Source organism: Plectropomus leopardus, chromosome 13, assembly GCF_008729295.1.
Source record: "Plectropomus leopardus isolate mb chromosome 13, YSFRI_Pleo_2.0, whole genome shotgun sequence".
NCBI lineage: Eukaryota > Metazoa > Chordata > Actinopteri > Perciformes > Serranidae > Plectropomus > Plectropomus leopardus.
The window spans coordinates 8,975,302-8,993,756 of record NC_056475.1 but is presented as its reverse complement, the minus strand read 5'-3'; the positions used below and the strand labels follow the sequence as shown (position 1 = coordinate 8,993,756).

Here is an 18,455-nt window from a genome sequence, read left to right as displayed (position 1 = left end):
TCAGTCACTGTGTCTTACAAAATTATAATTTGTTTGTGATGATGGTGGTGGGTTAGCACGAGCTGACACAGAACGACCTGATCTCATCCAACACTGAGCTGTTAATCTCACATTGACACCGCAGAAGACTTAACTCTGTTGTTAGTTCTGTTGTGTAACGTTAGCCATGTGATGCTAACAGTTAGCCCTGCCACTGAGTGTCTGTGACTGTGTCCCAGGCACAGAGCTCTGGTCACGCACCAGTCGTCTCATGAAAAACACACAGAAAGAGAGTGAGTAGGGCTGAGCGATTCAACAAGCTGCCTGTTTTAAAAAGTCAAGTTGCGATAAAGTTGTGGTGATCGGACAAAATTTCAAGGTTGCGCAGAATACAAAGGGACTGACTGAATTTGCATTAATTGTTGCGATCGCAAAATACTGGAGGACTGATAAAACCTTTCTGTAACAGTGGTTTTTAACAGGGATAGAGCCAGACACTGTACACATTCAGGACTCTGCTCAAACCTAGGGGGTACAGGGACATGCTCCTGCAGTGATTTTTCTTCCATTTATGGCATCTGAAGAAATCCTCATGTATATCCTTTATCCTATTATTATCAAATTGTTCTGCATCTGTTGTAATCATCAAACAACAAATGTTGAGGTTGACTTAATTTCACTCCTGCCAACTAAAGAGAGGCAGAATTGTCTGATGTTTCTATTTAGGTTACAGTAAATAGGCAGGTTAGGAATTTGCACTACTAATCTTGAAACCTATTTTTTTGTTTGTTTGTTATACTACACTGAAGGAGAGTTCAGAGAATTAATGTTTGAATGAATAAATGTTCTAAATGCAAAAATCGATGATTGCCAACAAGGCCAAGTAAATTTGGTATTCGATACTCCGAACTGTATATGAGGCCATCAGAAGAACATTTACTCAATTTCAGATTTGTTTGGGGAATAGCATACGTTTGGGACTTTTGAGAAAACATTCAAAGCCGAATATTTCTTATTGTGCTGCATTAGGCTGTTAGATATTTAGTTGCTATTAAAGCTTTAAAAAAAAGCATCTCTGAATGAAAAATAGATTATACTGCCATGCATGAGACAACTCAACAGTAACAGAAGCTGTTTTTTTGCACAGTCGGTTTCTTTCATCATTTAAAATGATATACGATAACATGACAGTAGTTTCCTGTCTATATTATAAGCTAAAGTGTATCTACTAATGCAACTGTTAATACAAATGACAACTCATCATTTTACAGAATATGATAATGGCATTTTCATTAACATTCAGAAACTACAGCTCCCATGCGTTTTTCAAAGAGAAAAGTAGCTGTTTTTGTTAGTAACAAAAACAGCATTGTCATATTTAATGTTTTATTATTTACTATTATTTTATTTATTTATTTATTCCTAAACTTGATTGTAACTGAAGAAAATAGAAGAAAACCTTGTTTGTTGTTCAGAAAAGAAACCCACTATGCAAAAACAAAATGCAATAACAGAAGCTGAGGTAGCTTAGAGTCATATATAATTGCAAAGCCTCTATACGATATATACTGTTTACCATTTGTTCATTTTTTTGTTCAAAATGCATATCTTCTTCCATTAGGTTATAGCCAGGCTTCTAATCTTTCAACATCTGGGTTTTTAACAGTCATGTGTGGTGTAATGCAACACTGAATGCAGAATACAGACATTTTGTTAAAGCTCCAGAGGAAAAAAAGGGCTAAAATTAGCTTCAAATCCAGGCCTTAAACAGTCAGTACAAGTCATCACTGTGTCACACAGCTCAGTACGTTCAGTCACTAAAGCTTCAGAAAGCCATTACTTCCATGAAAGAAAAAGAAACACAATTTATTTCAACCCTACAATGGTTACATGGAAATACACTGATATGTACTTACAAAAATGTCTCAGAGAATAGAATAATTCCACATAATTGAAAATGAAATTTTTAGTGTTTGACAGCTGTTGCACGGATGTTTTTTTTTTCTGCTTTCAAGTAAAAAGAGAACATTAACTGTCAAAAAAAAAACAAAAACAGCTGATTTTTTTGTGTTTCTTGAAGGTCAGTTTGAAAAGAGTATGTACACTTTTGTCACAAAACATGATTAGTTTTTCTGCACAACCTCCTGTCCTCTCCTGACAAGGCGGGTTACATAATAATGTCTTTGAGCATAATATAATGTTGCAAAGTAATAAAGTGTCTTGAAAAAATGAATACTCTGACCCTAACCAATATTATATGTTTCTGCAAATGTTATCTTTCCTCATTTTGTACAGCAGGACATTTCAAACTTGTATCCAAAAATAACAGAAATGAGGCACAGCATTTGTACTCTTCACCTGGTTAACACATTCATAATGCTTGACTGGGGAGCTTCAAAAGCAGCTGCATAGCACATCAATGAATACTGGATCATGCCTCGTGTCAGCTTTCATGCAGTGTTCATGCTTTTATGTCATTTGTGACATAACAGTGGAATGATGTGTCTGTTTAATAATAGGCAATAAATTCCAAAATAAAAGTCTCTTTACAATTGCCATTTCTAGTTAGCACATTGTAGACACATAATCAAACAGTGTAAGGTAATTAATCTATTTATCACCCCTCTTAAGATCACATTAAGGCATTATGAATGTGTTAGTAATCATATCAAAAACAAAGCGGCAACTTTGTCCACACTATATCCCAACACAGCACCCGAATCCAACTTGTAGCATTGATAAAACCTTCCAAAATGTTCCCTTTCTGAATCTATCCATATACAACATGAAAACAGATGAAAACAAAATATTAACAGAATCTAAATCCCCAAAATTTGAGAATGATGCAAGTACTGAGCACCCTGTAATAACGTCATGAAACCAATGTCTTGACTCTCCATCTTTTTTTTTTTTTTTTTAAATCTTGTGTGTGGCTGCACAAGGGTCAAAAGGCATAGAAAGCAAAGGAGTCTAGGGCCCAAAGATTTCAAAGGCTCAGACTATCCTCTTTCTCCTTGAACGAAATCAGTTTATGAGAGCCAGAGCACAGTCAGCACGGACAGCAGAAGTGCTGCCAGACTGTAGGTCACACATCGGCAACCCAGGGTAGCTGAGGTTATTGTCAACCACAGATGACAAATGAAGAAATTTTCAATATCCACATCATTTTTTTTTTTTTTTTTTTTTGGAGTGACAATCATAGCACAAGTGACAAGAAAACAAAAAGATATAATAAAAGCACAAACAGAGAGAGAAATTTGTGTGTATGGCAATGTCATGGTCCAAAGGTGCCCAAGAAGATCACACATGGAGACAAGAAGAGGACACGGAGAAAAAGGGAAGCAGGAGAGAAAGAGGGAAAAAGAGGGAGAGAGATAGAAAAATAAGGTCAGAAATACAGATACAACTGAATCGAGGAATAAAAAGGAAGTCTAAGTTAGAGGATCAAAGTAAAAAAGAAGTCATAGCATGTTAGTAGCACAGCAAATGACACGTGGTTCATGGCATGCATGGGTGGAAGGGTCACACACATGGAAGTAATGGGGAATGTCAACAGAAAGGAAGACATGTCAAAGACACAACAGTCCTGCTTTAAGCTTTGGTATAAACATGAGGAGCTTTGAATCAGTCATGGTGCGGATCAGTGGCAGAGTTTAGGTAGATGACAACCTGGATGTGAGAACACATCCACAAGAGTCAGGCTATTATCTCTCATTTGGAATGGCCAGTGGTGTAATGTAAGTTTGCAAGTACATGCTTCCTTGATAATAATCCAAAAGCCTCATTAATTCACCCATCAGGTCATTAATGGAGAAATTATGGACTCGGCAAGGGCTCTAAATGTTTTTGCGTGTGTCTTTGGAAGCTGAAAGCTGGTTTATTGACTGACAAGAAAAAAAAAAAGAAGATAATTTCAATATCCAATCAGCAGCTCACACTAAGCCTGTAGAGCAGTCATGCCGAGTTGGTTTGCTGCCGCAGCTTCAGCTACTGACTTGCTGTGTGAAAGCAGCAGACACAAATCTAGTCATTATGAGATATAGATTTTTTCAGTTTAATCAATTGTTTTGTAAAATTGTAGCAAGGAATTCTCACCTCTTTCTGACAAAACAACAGCACTATGTTCTTAGCTGCATTTTGTGCTCTGATTTACATTTTGCAACTTTGCAAATGCATTCATTAGAAACATTTTCTCATTATGCTGATCAAACTGTAATCCGGGCAGCATTCAAAATATATTTGCTGTTGCAATTAGTGGAATATAAATGCTCTCTGAGACCACTTTGGGAAAGCATGTAATCCATAAAGGTATTACAGGTGTAACAAAAGAGCAGAAATCATCAGGTCTAAACAGATAAGGTAGGGAACAGTTATTTTGATACCTGTTTTGTTGGCAATTCTTTATCACTGAAAGCACTATGTTGTAGTAGAGTACATCACCAGACAGATGTCTGGTGTAAATGTGCACACATGTAGAAAGAAGAGGGCGGGGCAGGATTCACAGTAGAGCCACTTCTTCAGCTACCATTACACCACTGGTCATGGCAGGGAGACCGGCCCATGCAAAAACCACACATCCAAAACAGAAGCTGGTTATGAAGGTCAAGTCTATGACATGGATGAATGGGTGATTTCATGTTATCAAAAACTGTTAATAGCTGTGTTTTGTAGTTTCACTCCAATGTCAACCTTAGCGGGGGAGATTTGGATGGATCAGTTGTCAACACCTGCCACTTCTGTGTCTGAATTAGCGAATTGACTTAAAGACTGTGTTTGTTTTGACACCTTTTGGCAAGAGAATTATGATGATGTTTTATCTCTCCTCAGCTGGACAGCATTTTGCCTTCTGTGACTCTGTGGCATGAAAATGTTGCCCAGCTGTAACCCGTGGAGAACAGAAATTACACCAGCCAAATTTTATAAAGGTTTCTGACACAAAAGATTCAACAGAGAGGAAACTTAACACTGAGATGTTTTCACAGATCCTATTCTAAGATTGTTTTTTGAGGCATTTTGTGTGTGGCTGCTTTCTGAGCATGTGTTCTCAGCAAACAAAAAAGAAATTTGAACAGATTGAAACTCAACCTCAGATCAACCCTGCACTCACAATTTGCGTCATCCTGCCAATTTAGTGCATAGAGACAGTATATATTTAGCAAAGAACCTAGAAACCTACTGAAATGAAATGCAGATGTTGCAGCTAAAAATAAACCTCGGCAATTCCCCACGTCTCGAAGTGAAGGAAAAACAGCAGCAGCAACTTGAGGAGTACTAAACATCCAGAAACAAAACAATTAAATGAAAGTAATTACAGGAATTAAAGGGGGGACTGACTTGGATGAAGCCCATGTGAACTTCTGCTCTCTTAGTATTATAAGTGATCCAAACCTCCCACTGCTATATGGCTGTTGCCCAGCAAGCGCATGTAAAAGAAAAACACTGGGTTCTTTATGTGCCATGCACTGGCAGCCGTTGCATAAAAGGGTCTTCGGTTAAAACAAAATAAAAAATAACACACAAGATTAATCCAGTTGGAAGTGGCACCATGCAAAACTCATACGGCTGCATCCCCACTGAACTAGGCCACACACTGTATATTCAGGTCAGTCATGGCCCCTGAATTGTGAGACCCACTAAACCTGGCAGTAGAAGAGAAAGATAGAGGCTGATAGAAAGAATGAAAAGAAGAGTGATTGTGGAAATACGATAAGAGGGGCAATGGGGGACACTTTTGTTCAATGAATAATGGGAGAGTGAAAGAAAAAAAGATGAGGAGATGATATGTGAGAGCCAATTTCTTGTCATAGTGTAAATATTTAAGGACATTATCAGTTTTACATATTCAGAAACTTAGCTGTAATTAGGGACAGGGTTTGGGAAAGTATTAAAAGCTGCTGGCGGGCGCAGACCTCCAATCTCCAAAATTGCAATAAGTGGATAAAGAGACAACGGGCCCCTTGGCACATGCACAAGGCCCCACCACGTCTCTTACACAGGAGTGAGACACACAAACTTTGTGATGGTTTTTGCCTCTTTTTTTGTCTTCCTTTAGTTGTTATTCATCTTTTTGTGGTTTTGTGTCTGTTTGATGTAACGGTGAGTCTTTTTTGGTCATTTTGTGTCTATTTTTGTAATTATTTTGTACTTCCTATGTATCTCTTTGTGGTCTTTTTGTGTCTCTTTATGTTTTATTTTGTTTCAGAAATGAACTTGTCCTGCAGTGGTCTCTCTGGCTTGGTGCTCCATCAAACTCTGTTGTCAATGTTTAGTGGTGGGAAGCCAGTGGAGGATCATGCCCTACTATTTGGTTTGTTTTGCGCAAATTTTGTAGTGGTTTTGCCTATTATTTTTTGGTGCTATTTGGCACCTTCTTTTAGTTGTCATGAGCCTTTCTGTGGTTTTGTGTCTCTCTGGTGTAATTTTGTGTCTCTTTTTGGTTGTTTTACACATTTTTTTTGTGCTTTTGTGTCTCTTCACCTTGTCTCTTTGAGGTAATTTTCAGTTTCTTCCTGGTCGATAATTTGAGAAACATTTTGAAAATCAAGGCCCTACTAACACGTTGGGTCCCTGAGCCTGGTATGCCCATTTGCAGTCAATCCATGATTTTACGTTTAATTTTGTGTTGGAAAAATCTTTTGCCCATCACTGCAGAGATCTAGGCTCAATGCCCTGCTGTGGATTTTCTGGCTTGATGCTCCATCAAACTCTGTTGTCATTATTTACTGGTGGGAGGCCAGTGGGGGATCATGCCCTACTACTTGGTCTATTTACACAAGAAGAACAAAAATCACTTATCTCAGTCTTGCCTAATGATTTTCTTCAAAAAGGTTCAAATATAAAACCACTGGGTGAAACTGTAATTAGCAAACATTATTCAAACTGAGTAAATACTGGATTTGTTGGACTGAGGGTTAGTTGAGGGATTTGGGGGCATCATTAAAATAAAGAGAAGGTATCGTACATTTTACCAGGTTATTTTCAGTCCAACTTTCAGGTACTGTAATTGTAGTTTATTTTTGTTCCTCACAAAGGCACCGGTGTGCTGGAAGACATACAGATGTATTAAATGAAGCATTACTACAGTTCATTCATGTCCTTTAAGTTAGTACACTAAAGTCACAATAATATATTGCATCAAATATATTATAGGGAATTACTTGGCATGAAGGCATGGTGTATTCATTACACATTCCTATCTGTAACAATTTATTATTATTTTACATCAGTTCTCCTCATAAGTGTCTCATTGCTTGTAATTCTGACATGTGAGAGAGCAACTGATTTGCTTGAAATTTTGTTTGTAATTTTCAATAGATTCCTTAATGTTCCCTTGACACCCGAAAGAAAACACGGTTGAGGCAATCAAGATCTCTTTTGTGAAGGAAATAAAAGACAGTTAGAAAACCCTAAAACCAAAGGTGAGAATGTAAGAATGACAGTGTGATGCAGAGAGATAGAAAACCTGACGGGTTCTTTTTCACTACAAGACAAAAATAACAGAAGAAAAAGGCAGAAAGAAGTTTAACCTGTTTTATAGCTCAGGTATAGCGCAATGGGGAGGCAGCCCGAGTTAAAATGAGCATCTTACACACAACACAACAACAGAGCAAAGGCTGACCGTGACCACCTGGGTAGAGAAATATTTGGTATTAACTGGACAAAATGTTCTGGGTCTGACTGATATCTGGTTCGACTTCATTGCTCACTGAACCTGAGCAGTAACAGCTGCCTTATAGGAGCTCCTGAAGAGCAGGAGAGCAGAGAACCACGATGCTGAGTTTTATCTGTAGCAGCAGAGCATCGAAGAGTAGGTAAAAAAAAGACTGCGAGCGTATGCTTGTGCTCTTCATATGGATTCAATAGTTATTGTTGATATTTTGCAGCCTGGCCTCGGAAACTTTGTGAAGTGAGCGCAATGTTTTAAAATGCTAATAAGGTGCTCCGTTCATGAAAAAACCCCAGAGAAATGTACTTCTGCAAGGGGAGGGATTAGGTGGAGGAGACGTAACTGGAAACAAGCAGAAGTTTGGCATTAACAGTAGAAAGAAATAGAGTACAGGCCAGAGGTAAAAGGAAAATAAACTCCAGACGACCCAGCTTCAGGTCTGTTTATTTACATGAAAGTTTGACTTTTCAGCAACTTTTGAAGCACAACTGTTTGATTACAACACATAAGCGCAAAGCTTTGTTATTTTTTTTTTTATCCACACACATTTACTGTATGAATCCTCCTCTGAATTATCTCTTGACATTGTGTTTATGAAAAGTAAGAACTACTGAAAACCAGAGTCAAATTCTTTTCATTCTTAGACTTTCTTGGCCTATAAAGTTGTTTCTGTTTCTGTTGAGTCTCGCCAATTGTTTGGTTTTACAGTCTACACACAGCATCTTATATTTCTACTCAGTACTACAGAGTAAGCCTGTAATTTTTAACATTGTAGAGGGACGTCAAATTGCATCACTCCACTTAGGAATGGCTTTAAATTGGCTTGATAAATCTATCATAATTTGTCTGCATGTCTGCCATTCCCAATATCTTAATTTAATCTTAGTTTAATTTCCTGACTTAAACCTAATCTAACCTTAACTTACATCAAAGATTTACTTTTCATTTGATAATAACCCCCCATCTAAAATCACATAGCTGTTACATAAAATCCATTCAAGGTGGAGGAATATTTTCCTCTGATTATTCATGACTTAACACTTGTTTGCATTTTAGAGTTTGTGCTCATTTCATTTATTTTCGTGAGACTGCACCAAATTTTGTCTTTTCAAACCAACTGTATAGGCCGCAATATTACATGTCATCATTTTTATCTCTATTAGCAAATATTATAGTACTTGATTTTCACTTCAGTAAGAACTGCATCATATAATTTCAGTTCATTACCAACTGCACCAATAAGTAAGAGTGAAGTAAACAATACACCTTGCTCATGCAACAGACAGAGGCAGATGAGCAATGTCAGACCTCACAGTCAGCAAGCTTTGAATAAGCACTTGGTTATAATTAAGGATTCCAATAATAGAGCCTCCCTGGTCACGGTAGAGGCCTCAATGCACTGTGGTTGCTGTGTGTGGATGCTCCGGGTGGGATGATGGGAAAAGTACCTGGGATGGTAGTTGGGTCTGTAGCTGTTCTGAAGGAGATGATGCCAGGCTCCGACTTGCCCTGCTGATTCTCTGCCACCACGTGGACCTCATACTCTGTATTCCAGTCCAGGCCACTCAGTGTCACATACTCACTGTTATGGGGGATGCGGATCTCTGGTTTCCAGTCAGATACATGCTTCTGAGAAAGGAATGCAAAGGGGACAAGTCTCAAAACTAGGTAAAAAAGTTGAGATTGTGGAAATTCTATGCAGGCACAAAGAAAAGGCTCATGTTGGTTAATTTAAAAATGATCCCATTTTCATGCTCGTCAAGATAAAAACAGGACAGCGATGGTTCAGTTGAACTTGAACAAATTGGATGGGCTTTTTTCAAAAACATGAAAAGAAAGCAATGAGTAATAAAAGAAGACATGACCCCAAAATTAGCATGTAAAGTAAATTAACTGGAAACACAGTGTTTTATTATAGTTATTCTGTAATATAATTTTAAATATATAAGTGTGATGATTATGAATATATTTTCCCTACCTTTTTTCTTTTTCCCTAGTTTAAAAAAAATCTACTAATTTCTTGCACTTTTTAGAACAGTTCTTATCAAGTTGCTCACAGCCTTTGTTCCTATGTTTCTGAAAGAAATTGCAACAATTTGCTCTGAGTTGAAGGTTTAAATACTTATAAAAGGTGCCAGAAAACCAGCACAAGAAAAGTGCTGCGCTCAAGGTTTCAGAGGATCAACTCTTTTGAAAATTTGCTCAAATCTGATCTCGGTGGCATCACACAACCGACACATGCCAACTGCCGCCTGAAAAAATGTTTTCCTTGAAGAAAAAAATTCGTTTTTTTGGGATGTCAAAGAACTACTTCAACATTAAGCATTGTACATTATCTTTTTTGAAGAAATCATGGCAAAAAAATCAACGCATTCTTATCCCAGGTAGTCAAATACTGATGCTTTTTCACTGCCTTAGTGTGCGATACTCACACCGAAAACACTCTTTGGCGTTTCTATGAGCTTGTTCAGACCAAGTATTAACATGTGTTTTGGTGATCACAGACGCAGCCAAGATGTCCACACTTTTGCTAGCTGCTCTGCAATATGCTTACTTGTCAGGTACAGCTGGAGATACCGCTGTCAGCAGAAATTTGCACGTCTCCTTCCTTAGGGCAAAATGATGGGTTGTCACATAAAACTTACCTAACTCGACACAAAATGTTTGAGTTGTAGAGCATTAGTGCGCTGTCGCCAAAATAATCACTACATCCTGCACTGATGACAAAGTTCTTGACCGCTACTCATTACGACGCACTGGTGTTTACACCACCAATGATAAGTGTTATGATGCGCCCCAGACCACCTCAGCAAGTGGTTTGAGTGTTTGAATCACAATGGGTCTTTTTACACTTGTATTTAGTGCTGTCCACTTGTGATCAGATTTCCCAAAACGCATGTTAATACCAGGTCCAAACAGACTCCGTAAGATGACCCTTTGCCTGTAAGTGACATGAAGCTCTCTCCTGGACGAAACACAGAGGCCACTGTGACATAGTGCTGGTTTTTGACGACCTGGGAATGAAAACGGCCTGAAAAAACAAAGCAAAACAGCAAAGTGGCAGCAAGTTACCTCCTTGCCCAGTATACTCACAGCCTTGTATCTGACCAGGTAGTGTTTAATCGGGGAACCGCCATCGTCCTGCTTGATCCAGTTGACCTTAAGAGAATTGCCCCTGTCTTGCATCATGACTTCTAGTTTGGGGGCACTGGGTTCCCCTACACAGGACAAACCAAGGAATTATGATTAGTTGACATTAATATGGTTGTTGCATCAACATCATCCTGAGGCTCTCAATATAACTTACCTAACTGTGCTTCTACATTTCTTTCTGTGTTTGAGTCTGCTAGTGTCTTTAAGGTCAACACAGCTAAAACTTTTATTGATTGGCAGTTCCATTGATGGAAGTGATTGCTAGTTTAACCTATGCCATTTTTAGATACTTTAACAGCAAACATTGCAATCAGAGAACATTGCAGATGTGGAGACAGTAATCACAGTGTGATTGAGGATGAGAACACAGACAATACAATCGTAAAGTCAAATCTCTGTGGATCACTGACTCCAGTGCTCCATACTATGTTGACAGCAGAATTCATAACTTACATTAACACCCAGGTTTGAGCAATTGAAAGCCACTAACATTTTGTCAAAAAGAGATGAAATGAACTTGCAATCTTGCAAGATTTGCTTACAGGAAAAAGTACATCAAATGTCAAACTAATGCTGCAGATTTTAAGACGGCTGCGTTGTTTGGAATTGTGGCACATACTAAGTAAAAAGCCCAACTGGTTAAGTGAGACACCGAAAGGAAGTGTCCAGGGTGAACCTGGCGTTATTGGTTACACTGGAGTTAGTTTATTCAATCATTTAAAAAAATATATTTAATTCTAAATTATCTGTGGGGCATGGAATATGAAGGATGCCGAAAACATAGTGTCTGCTTAAGGGTTAGCATGTCGCATCAAACCCAATGTTATACCAAAGACGGATGAACGACTGTGGTGTCCATGTTCTCATCAGTTTAATGCCTCAGTGTGATCTATGTGTACATTTCCCTGACAAGGACCTTTAGTTATCATGTAAATTACGACTTTTGTTTGTAAGAAGAGAAAAGAGGGAACAGTGCAACCCTATAGCACCACAAATCCTCTTAAGGATTGGGTTTGGTTGATGAATAGGTCACAAAGTGTTGGACACAGGAAATCACGATTTTGGGGTCCCTACAGCTTCAGGGAAGTTAGATTTTACACATTTTAAGACATTTTTAATGCCACTCAGAATTTAATTTAAGACCTATTCAACAAAATTGAAGAAAAAAAATCATGAGCTGACATCAGTTGCTTAAGATTAGGTACAATGTTGCCCAAATGTTTGTTGTATCTTAAAAAAGACATTTTTTTTTTGTCCTGTGAAAAGGCTAAATGATCTACGTACTTCAAATATTGTAGTTTTGTAAAAGTATCTATTTAGTTTACCTTGAAAAAGAAGCTTGTTGTATTATCTAATTGGTTGTAATAAATGTATAGGCCTACATTGTTGTTTGTTCCACTCTCTTGATCTACGAGATGTTAATATGAGAGAAATCTGGTAAATTATTTTTAAAAAATTAGATGTTCCAATTATTTTGAGATTTCTCAATGCAATGTCTTAAAAAAACATTAAAATTATACTTTAATAACAATCACGTCTTGGCATTTTTAAGACTTTTGAGAGATTGATTTAAGATATTCTAATACCAATTAAGGCCTTATTTTTCCTTTTAAGACTTTTTAGGGATCTGTGGGAACCCTGTATTTATTTCCTGTGTCATACCAATGGCCAGTTTTATGTTTCTTTCAACCATGACCACAAACTTTCCCTGAGCTTAATTAAATGGACATTTTAGCTTATATCAAAATCTGTCCTTGACCGTACCTAAGTTTTTTATGTGCCCAAAGCACACCAAACCTTAGCCACCTTTGTAACGGTGAATTGAATCAGTTTTGGAAGGTAATGGCAATGTTATCCTGCCTATAGGGGTGTAGGATCAGAAAATACTAACATGTTTTTTTTTTTTTTTTTTAAAGGAAGTTACGTCACTACGTTTCGGGGGACATAATGGAACCAACATACTAAATTCTCAAGCATACAGCGAGGAAGTATTATGATTATGAAGGATAGGTTTTGGCTAAGGGTAGCTTGAAGGGACAGAGGGTAGTGTGGCTGCTTAAGAGGGAGCAGCTGAGGTGTTGTTCTCCTTGGCTTCTCATTATCTGCTCTGTCCACCTGACTAATGACTGCTGACACAATTACTCTATTACTTTTAATAACATATACACAGCCTTGTGGGCAGGAAGGTCAAGGTGTTTTGCATGCATTTTTAGTGGCTTTTTTCTCATGCTACTGTAAGGGAGGAGACTAACAAATCAAACTCATTAATTATTTACATGTTGGCTACACACAGATAGCCTTGGGATGATGTTATGAAACTGACTACCTTATGGTGTTACAGCCTTTGCCCTGTGCTAACAATCTGGTAATAACACCTTACAAGCAGGTGGCAGATAAAAAACTCTCATTATGTTATATAATTGAAGACACGATGCAGATTTGAACTTGTCTATGTTGGGAAGTCATTGAGTGGGAGGGATAAAATAACATTGGAAAACATTTCAAATAGACAGAAAAAAAATTCAGCATTCTTGTTGTCACACCCAGTATTGAACATTTCCAACATCAGTGTTAGTGGAGTTAATTAAATGAATATGCATGAAGGCACTTTTTCTTTGATCGTATGTAATCACTCATCTGAGTGCACTGCCTGAAAACTGCATTCCACTAGACTGGAGTGAGCATGACAGAAGCTGGAAGTGAATCAGACAGTGTTAGTTAGTAACAACAGCAGTAACATGGAGGCAAGTAGACACTGGTACATTCAGCATTGTTATTCACAAGCATCATTCGGGGTTAGGTCTGTTATTTTCTGGAGCTAAAACAGAGAGAGGAGGGTTAGAATGAGAAGCTTGTCCATGCAGGCTGGAAATTTTGGGTGCTGTCACACATTCAGATAGGGAACATGTGGAGTGCTGCCCAGTGACCTCACACTGACACAACATGTGTTCCACATGTAGCCCGCCCTAATACAGCATCCCCATCATTTTCCAGCATACATTGAGACATAAAGTGGACAGAATTGAACAAGAGTTACTGAAAACATGCTGTTGGATTCAGGAATTCATTTTTGTTTTGGAAGTTGTGTGGGTTCATGGTTCAGTCTAATATGATGTTTAAAGCTGAAATCATGTAATCGTTCTAGTTGTGTCAAAGAGTGTGACCCTAATGATTAACCTTTACAGATCACTATTATTAATGCAATGCATCACTGTCCAGCTTTGACCCTTTAATTATGATCTATATAATGTGTTTCACATTTTACTGTAAATATGACTGATATAAAAGTAAGGCCTTTATACACCAAGTTGATCTTTTTCACGAGGTTTCTTCAGTCCATCATCTGATAAGAATTTTTTGGTGCAGAAACTGAGTCTGGCGTGTTTAATTGGTCTACTCATTGCAATATGAGTTCAAATGTAGTTGTCAAGTTGTAAGGGTGATTTCTTGGGTCCCCACTTAAAAAGAATATATTGGGTCAATCCAATTATGAGAGGGAGTCCAGTGCAAAGATAATTGCTCTACTGGTAAAAGCTGTTGACCTATTCCGGCCAGTTGGGTTATAGTTAGGGCTTATTTAAACAGTCTTTACATACAAAAAATGATCCATCCTTTTCAAACATTGTAAACTTCCATGCATCTATTATTTAATTTTTTTTTCATTTTGTATAGTCGTATCTTATAAATTATACTCCATTGCCTCCAGTAGCACTGCTCCATTTTGTTCATATCCATAAGTTTTCAGAAAACATGCATATAGACGAACTGATGCACAAACACAAGGCTCCACCTAACTCCGTCTCTGTATCTAACGTTGAGCATAAATGAGCCCTTAGGCTTAGAGTCAGGGCCTTGATCTTATAAGGACAAAGACAGATGCAAAAAATGCAGAAAATCAAAACTGTTCCACTTGTTTCTATTTGTAAATGTGCAAAAAAAAATTCAGATGAAAAATATGGACTTGGTGTACAAATGGATTTATTCCGAATATCTCTAACTCTTCAACAGGTTTCTCAAATTTCTGAGATTAAGATAAACATAAATGAAATTTTGTCATGTCATCCAATCCTCTCTCATAACCTTAAAATGTGAAACATTTATAAGAACTGTTGAATTGGTGAGCTAAAAGCATTGGTCTTCTTCGTGCATTTGCAGAAATGTGAGTACTGAGAAGACATGACACCAAAGACACAGACACATGCAGACAGGACTGACTTTTTCTTTGTGAAACAGCAGAACAAGAAGGAAGATGCAAAAATATAACAAAAGAAAACAAAAAAAGGACTAAACTTGCATGCTGCAGTAATGCAATGGGCTGCTGTGAGTCCAATCACTAAAACATTGTGCTAAGATCTAAGAAAAGAAAAATAGAATAAGAAAAGTTAGCTATGTGGCTGAAAATGAGGACTAACAGTGCGTGCCATGCAGATTACAATCAGTGGCACTTTGTGAGGGTGCTCTTGTGATGTTTGAATGTGACTTGAAGAGCAGTGGTGAATAAGAAGAGGAAAGATTTTGATATAACTGAAGATTGACTGGTTTCACTAATTCACACTTGTAGGTACACAGAAGCAAGTTTTGGCACAATTTGAAGCAAAAAAAAAAATAGGCAAGGCTGTCAAAACCAGTCTATTTAATTTAATTTCTTATCAATGTTTTCTTTAAACAAGGACAAGAAATAGCACACCAGGGAATTACAAATAATAAAAATGTGTTTGGATTCAAATGTATCTACTAACCCAGTTGTACGTGGGTCTTTTGCCAATAACTATTGTGAGCTCATATGATGCTGACTGATCTTGATATTCTCACCCAGCCAACCCACTTCATTTATAGTCTTCATTTTTCATTTAAGTTTTCTTCAAAAACTTTTTTAAATAATGAGAAAAACTTTAAAACCAGTTGTCCTATGACTGGCTGGCACAGCACTATGGCTCTTTGAGACATGTGAACCGTTAACAATCTTACCTTCTATGTTATCAAAGTAAGATAACTAATGCAGAGTGAAATTTAAAAAGACAGATGGAAAGAAATCTGTTGGCCCAATTACAATTAGATCTGTAGCATATGTTGCATCATTGCAATTTACAGCACCTAAACTGAAACAGGTAATTTGGTATGCTTCAATGTATACGTGTTTCCTTTCTAGTAAGATAAGTTTAGCAATCCATCCACTTTAAATGACTGTTTTATTGGTGCCTCTATGGAGAGGAGCAACCGTGCTAGAAAACAAGTTCACAGATGGGTAACATTAAAACGCCTTGCTCATGATGCATTTCACTTTGAATCAGAGTTGAAGGCAACACTGTAACAAATAGCTGCAGATGTATCTCAGCTAGCTGCTACCTTTGAAGAACTTAAATCAAAGATCCCATTTCTAGCTGGTATTAACGCGCAATCTGGATGTGGATGTCTTATCTGGATAAGGACAAATATGTGTTAATGAGGGTGTAAATGTGATTGCAAACATGGAGTCAAAGAGTTAATCACATCAAGCTAGCTCTTTTAACCAAAGTGGGAAAAGACTGAGGCTCTGGTGTGTATATCTTACATTATGAGATCAGATTGCCTATATACAGAATTAATTTTTAACAAGGCACTGGGAGAGGAATATAGTCTTGCATTTTTACGGTAACAGATGATGGGCAAAATGATCATAGTTAGCTAGAGGGAAGAAAAAGGCTTCAGATGAATGAGATGAGGAATGTTGAAGTAAAATAGTACACATCTGCTAAATGTTTACTACATATTTGCGTTTTTAAATGGCGCAAAGATGGATGGAAAATGGCCAAATAAACTGCTGTAACGTTTCATCTATGAATCTAATTTAACAAATGCCTCCTATGATCTTCAACTAAACAAAAAAAAGTTACCTTCTGTTGGCCAGCGAAGACGACATCATCAGCACCATGCAAGAGCCACATGACAAAGTCACATGATGTGCACGCACATGATTGGTTGAAAGGATAATAAAAAAGAAGGAAGGGGGGGGGGGGGGGGAGGCGTAGGGGGCACATGGAAACATACAAAACATTTGTGAAATGATGAAAACATGTCAACACAATAAACAAATAAACAAGAATGTTAAAGACAAAATATAAAGAGGAACACAAACAACCAAGAAAAATACATAAATCCATAAACATTTTTTTTTTAAAATACATATTAAAAAAACAAGTTAAAGAATACATGAAGCACCTCCAGACTTTAAGTTTTGTTTTTTTTGGAAACCATGTAGAATATAAATAAATACACTGATGTTGATTTAAAGATACAACCAAAACTGGACATCCAGAATTGCCTCATGCATCCAGACAATTAACAGCTTTTCCTCTGACAGATTTACTTTTGTTGAAATATTTTGCATTAATAGCCAATCTGAATTTGAACTATGGTTGGCTCTAACAGCATGACAGCCATTAAAGACAAATTAAAGATGTAAAAGAAAAACAGCAGTTTTTCTGGTCCCCCTGGGACAAACAAGAAATCAGGGTCAAAAAAGAACAGAGGAAACTCTGCAGCTTTGAGAATACAAACCATGCCAACTAAATGTGACACACAACACAGCAGACGACATCATGAACACATGAAACATCGGGGGAAATTAGACATCAGCATCGGGCAACGGTCTAAAAGCATTTGCGAGATTTGCTTTGAGTGATGCATTTGCAGAGGACATACTATGAACAATGATATCCTACTGACATCTAATATGAAGCCAAATGCTATTAGCTAAAAGGGAGAGATTCGGTTAGGAACACTGCAACAACACACAATCATCATACAGTACATCAGTATCTCAAGAGACATACAACATATTCTTCAAGAGACTTTGTACCACACAAATAAGTCATGTCTAATAACACACTGTTACCTCAGATTTTGCTTTAGGAATCAAAGCAATGAGCAGTTAGATGGGTTAGTTGCTTAAAGGTGCGATCAGTTATAATTTTACTGGCTCTTTGCACAAAATAATGATGATATCAGCAGGGGCTTAAACGTGTCGCTTATTAGACTCAGTCACCTCTCTGTTATCTTAATGCAGGATTTCTTAACAGGCAAAGCAGTCCTGGCTCAGTGTATTTCCTGGTTGTGTCGTTAAGGACCACACTAACTCCGCTAGTGGAAAAGACTAGTGTGCACTATACTGTCATGATTGACAGATGATCTGGTGAGGAGTCTGAGCTGAATGGACACACTCTGAAACATCGGAGAGCTCTTAAGGAAAGTCAAAGCCTACGGTGACAGAGTAGTTTTGATGAGAACTATAACATGTGAGGCAGAAACACGTTTGGGATGTAGCAGGAAGTGGAGGAAAATGCATTTTTACAGAGTTGTACCCTCTTTTTTTAGTATAGTCATGCATCATGAAAGACTGTCAGAATGGCACCAATGAACCCAATAGATGAGAACAAAAACAACTGAAGTAAAAAGCCAAATTCAAAACCAATCAGTGGTTATTACTATAAGCACTAGAAGATTGCAGCTATAAGTGTGACTAATAGGTAGTGTGATTTACAGACTAAATACAGTCTGGCGTGGTGTTTAGCTCAAGTAGTTAAAGTAGTCTCCATGACAAAATTGGTATTTACTGACCTTAAATGATAGATTTGACTTAAATGAACCAGTTTGTTGTCAACATTAAAGTCAGAAAATG

At 37.5% G+C, this 18,455-nt stretch overlaps 1 protein-coding gene across 7 annotated transcripts in view; it reads right to left on the bottom strand.

Annotated features, from left to right (window-relative positions):
- ncam1a (neural cell adhesion molecule 1a) overlaps window positions 1–18,455 on the bottom strand; it is a 301,283-nt gene that overhangs the window by 25,038 nt on the left and 257,790 nt on the right. For 5 of the 7 annotated variants that reach the window (XM_042499386.1, XM_042499391.1, XM_042499387.1 and 2 more), the window contains 3 exons: window positions 16,672–16,674; window positions 10,739–10,863; window positions 9,094–9,274 (listed from right to left, as the gene is read on the bottom strand). In XM_042499386.1, the coding sequence (XP_042355320.1) occupies window positions 9,094–9,274; window positions 10,739–10,863; window positions 16,672–16,674 (309 nt within the window). The remainder of the gene's footprint in view (window positions 1–9,093; window positions 9,275–10,738; window positions 10,864–16,671; window positions 16,675–18,455) is intronic. The other 2 variants (XM_042499390.1, XM_042499392.1) reach the window with 1 other exon arrangement.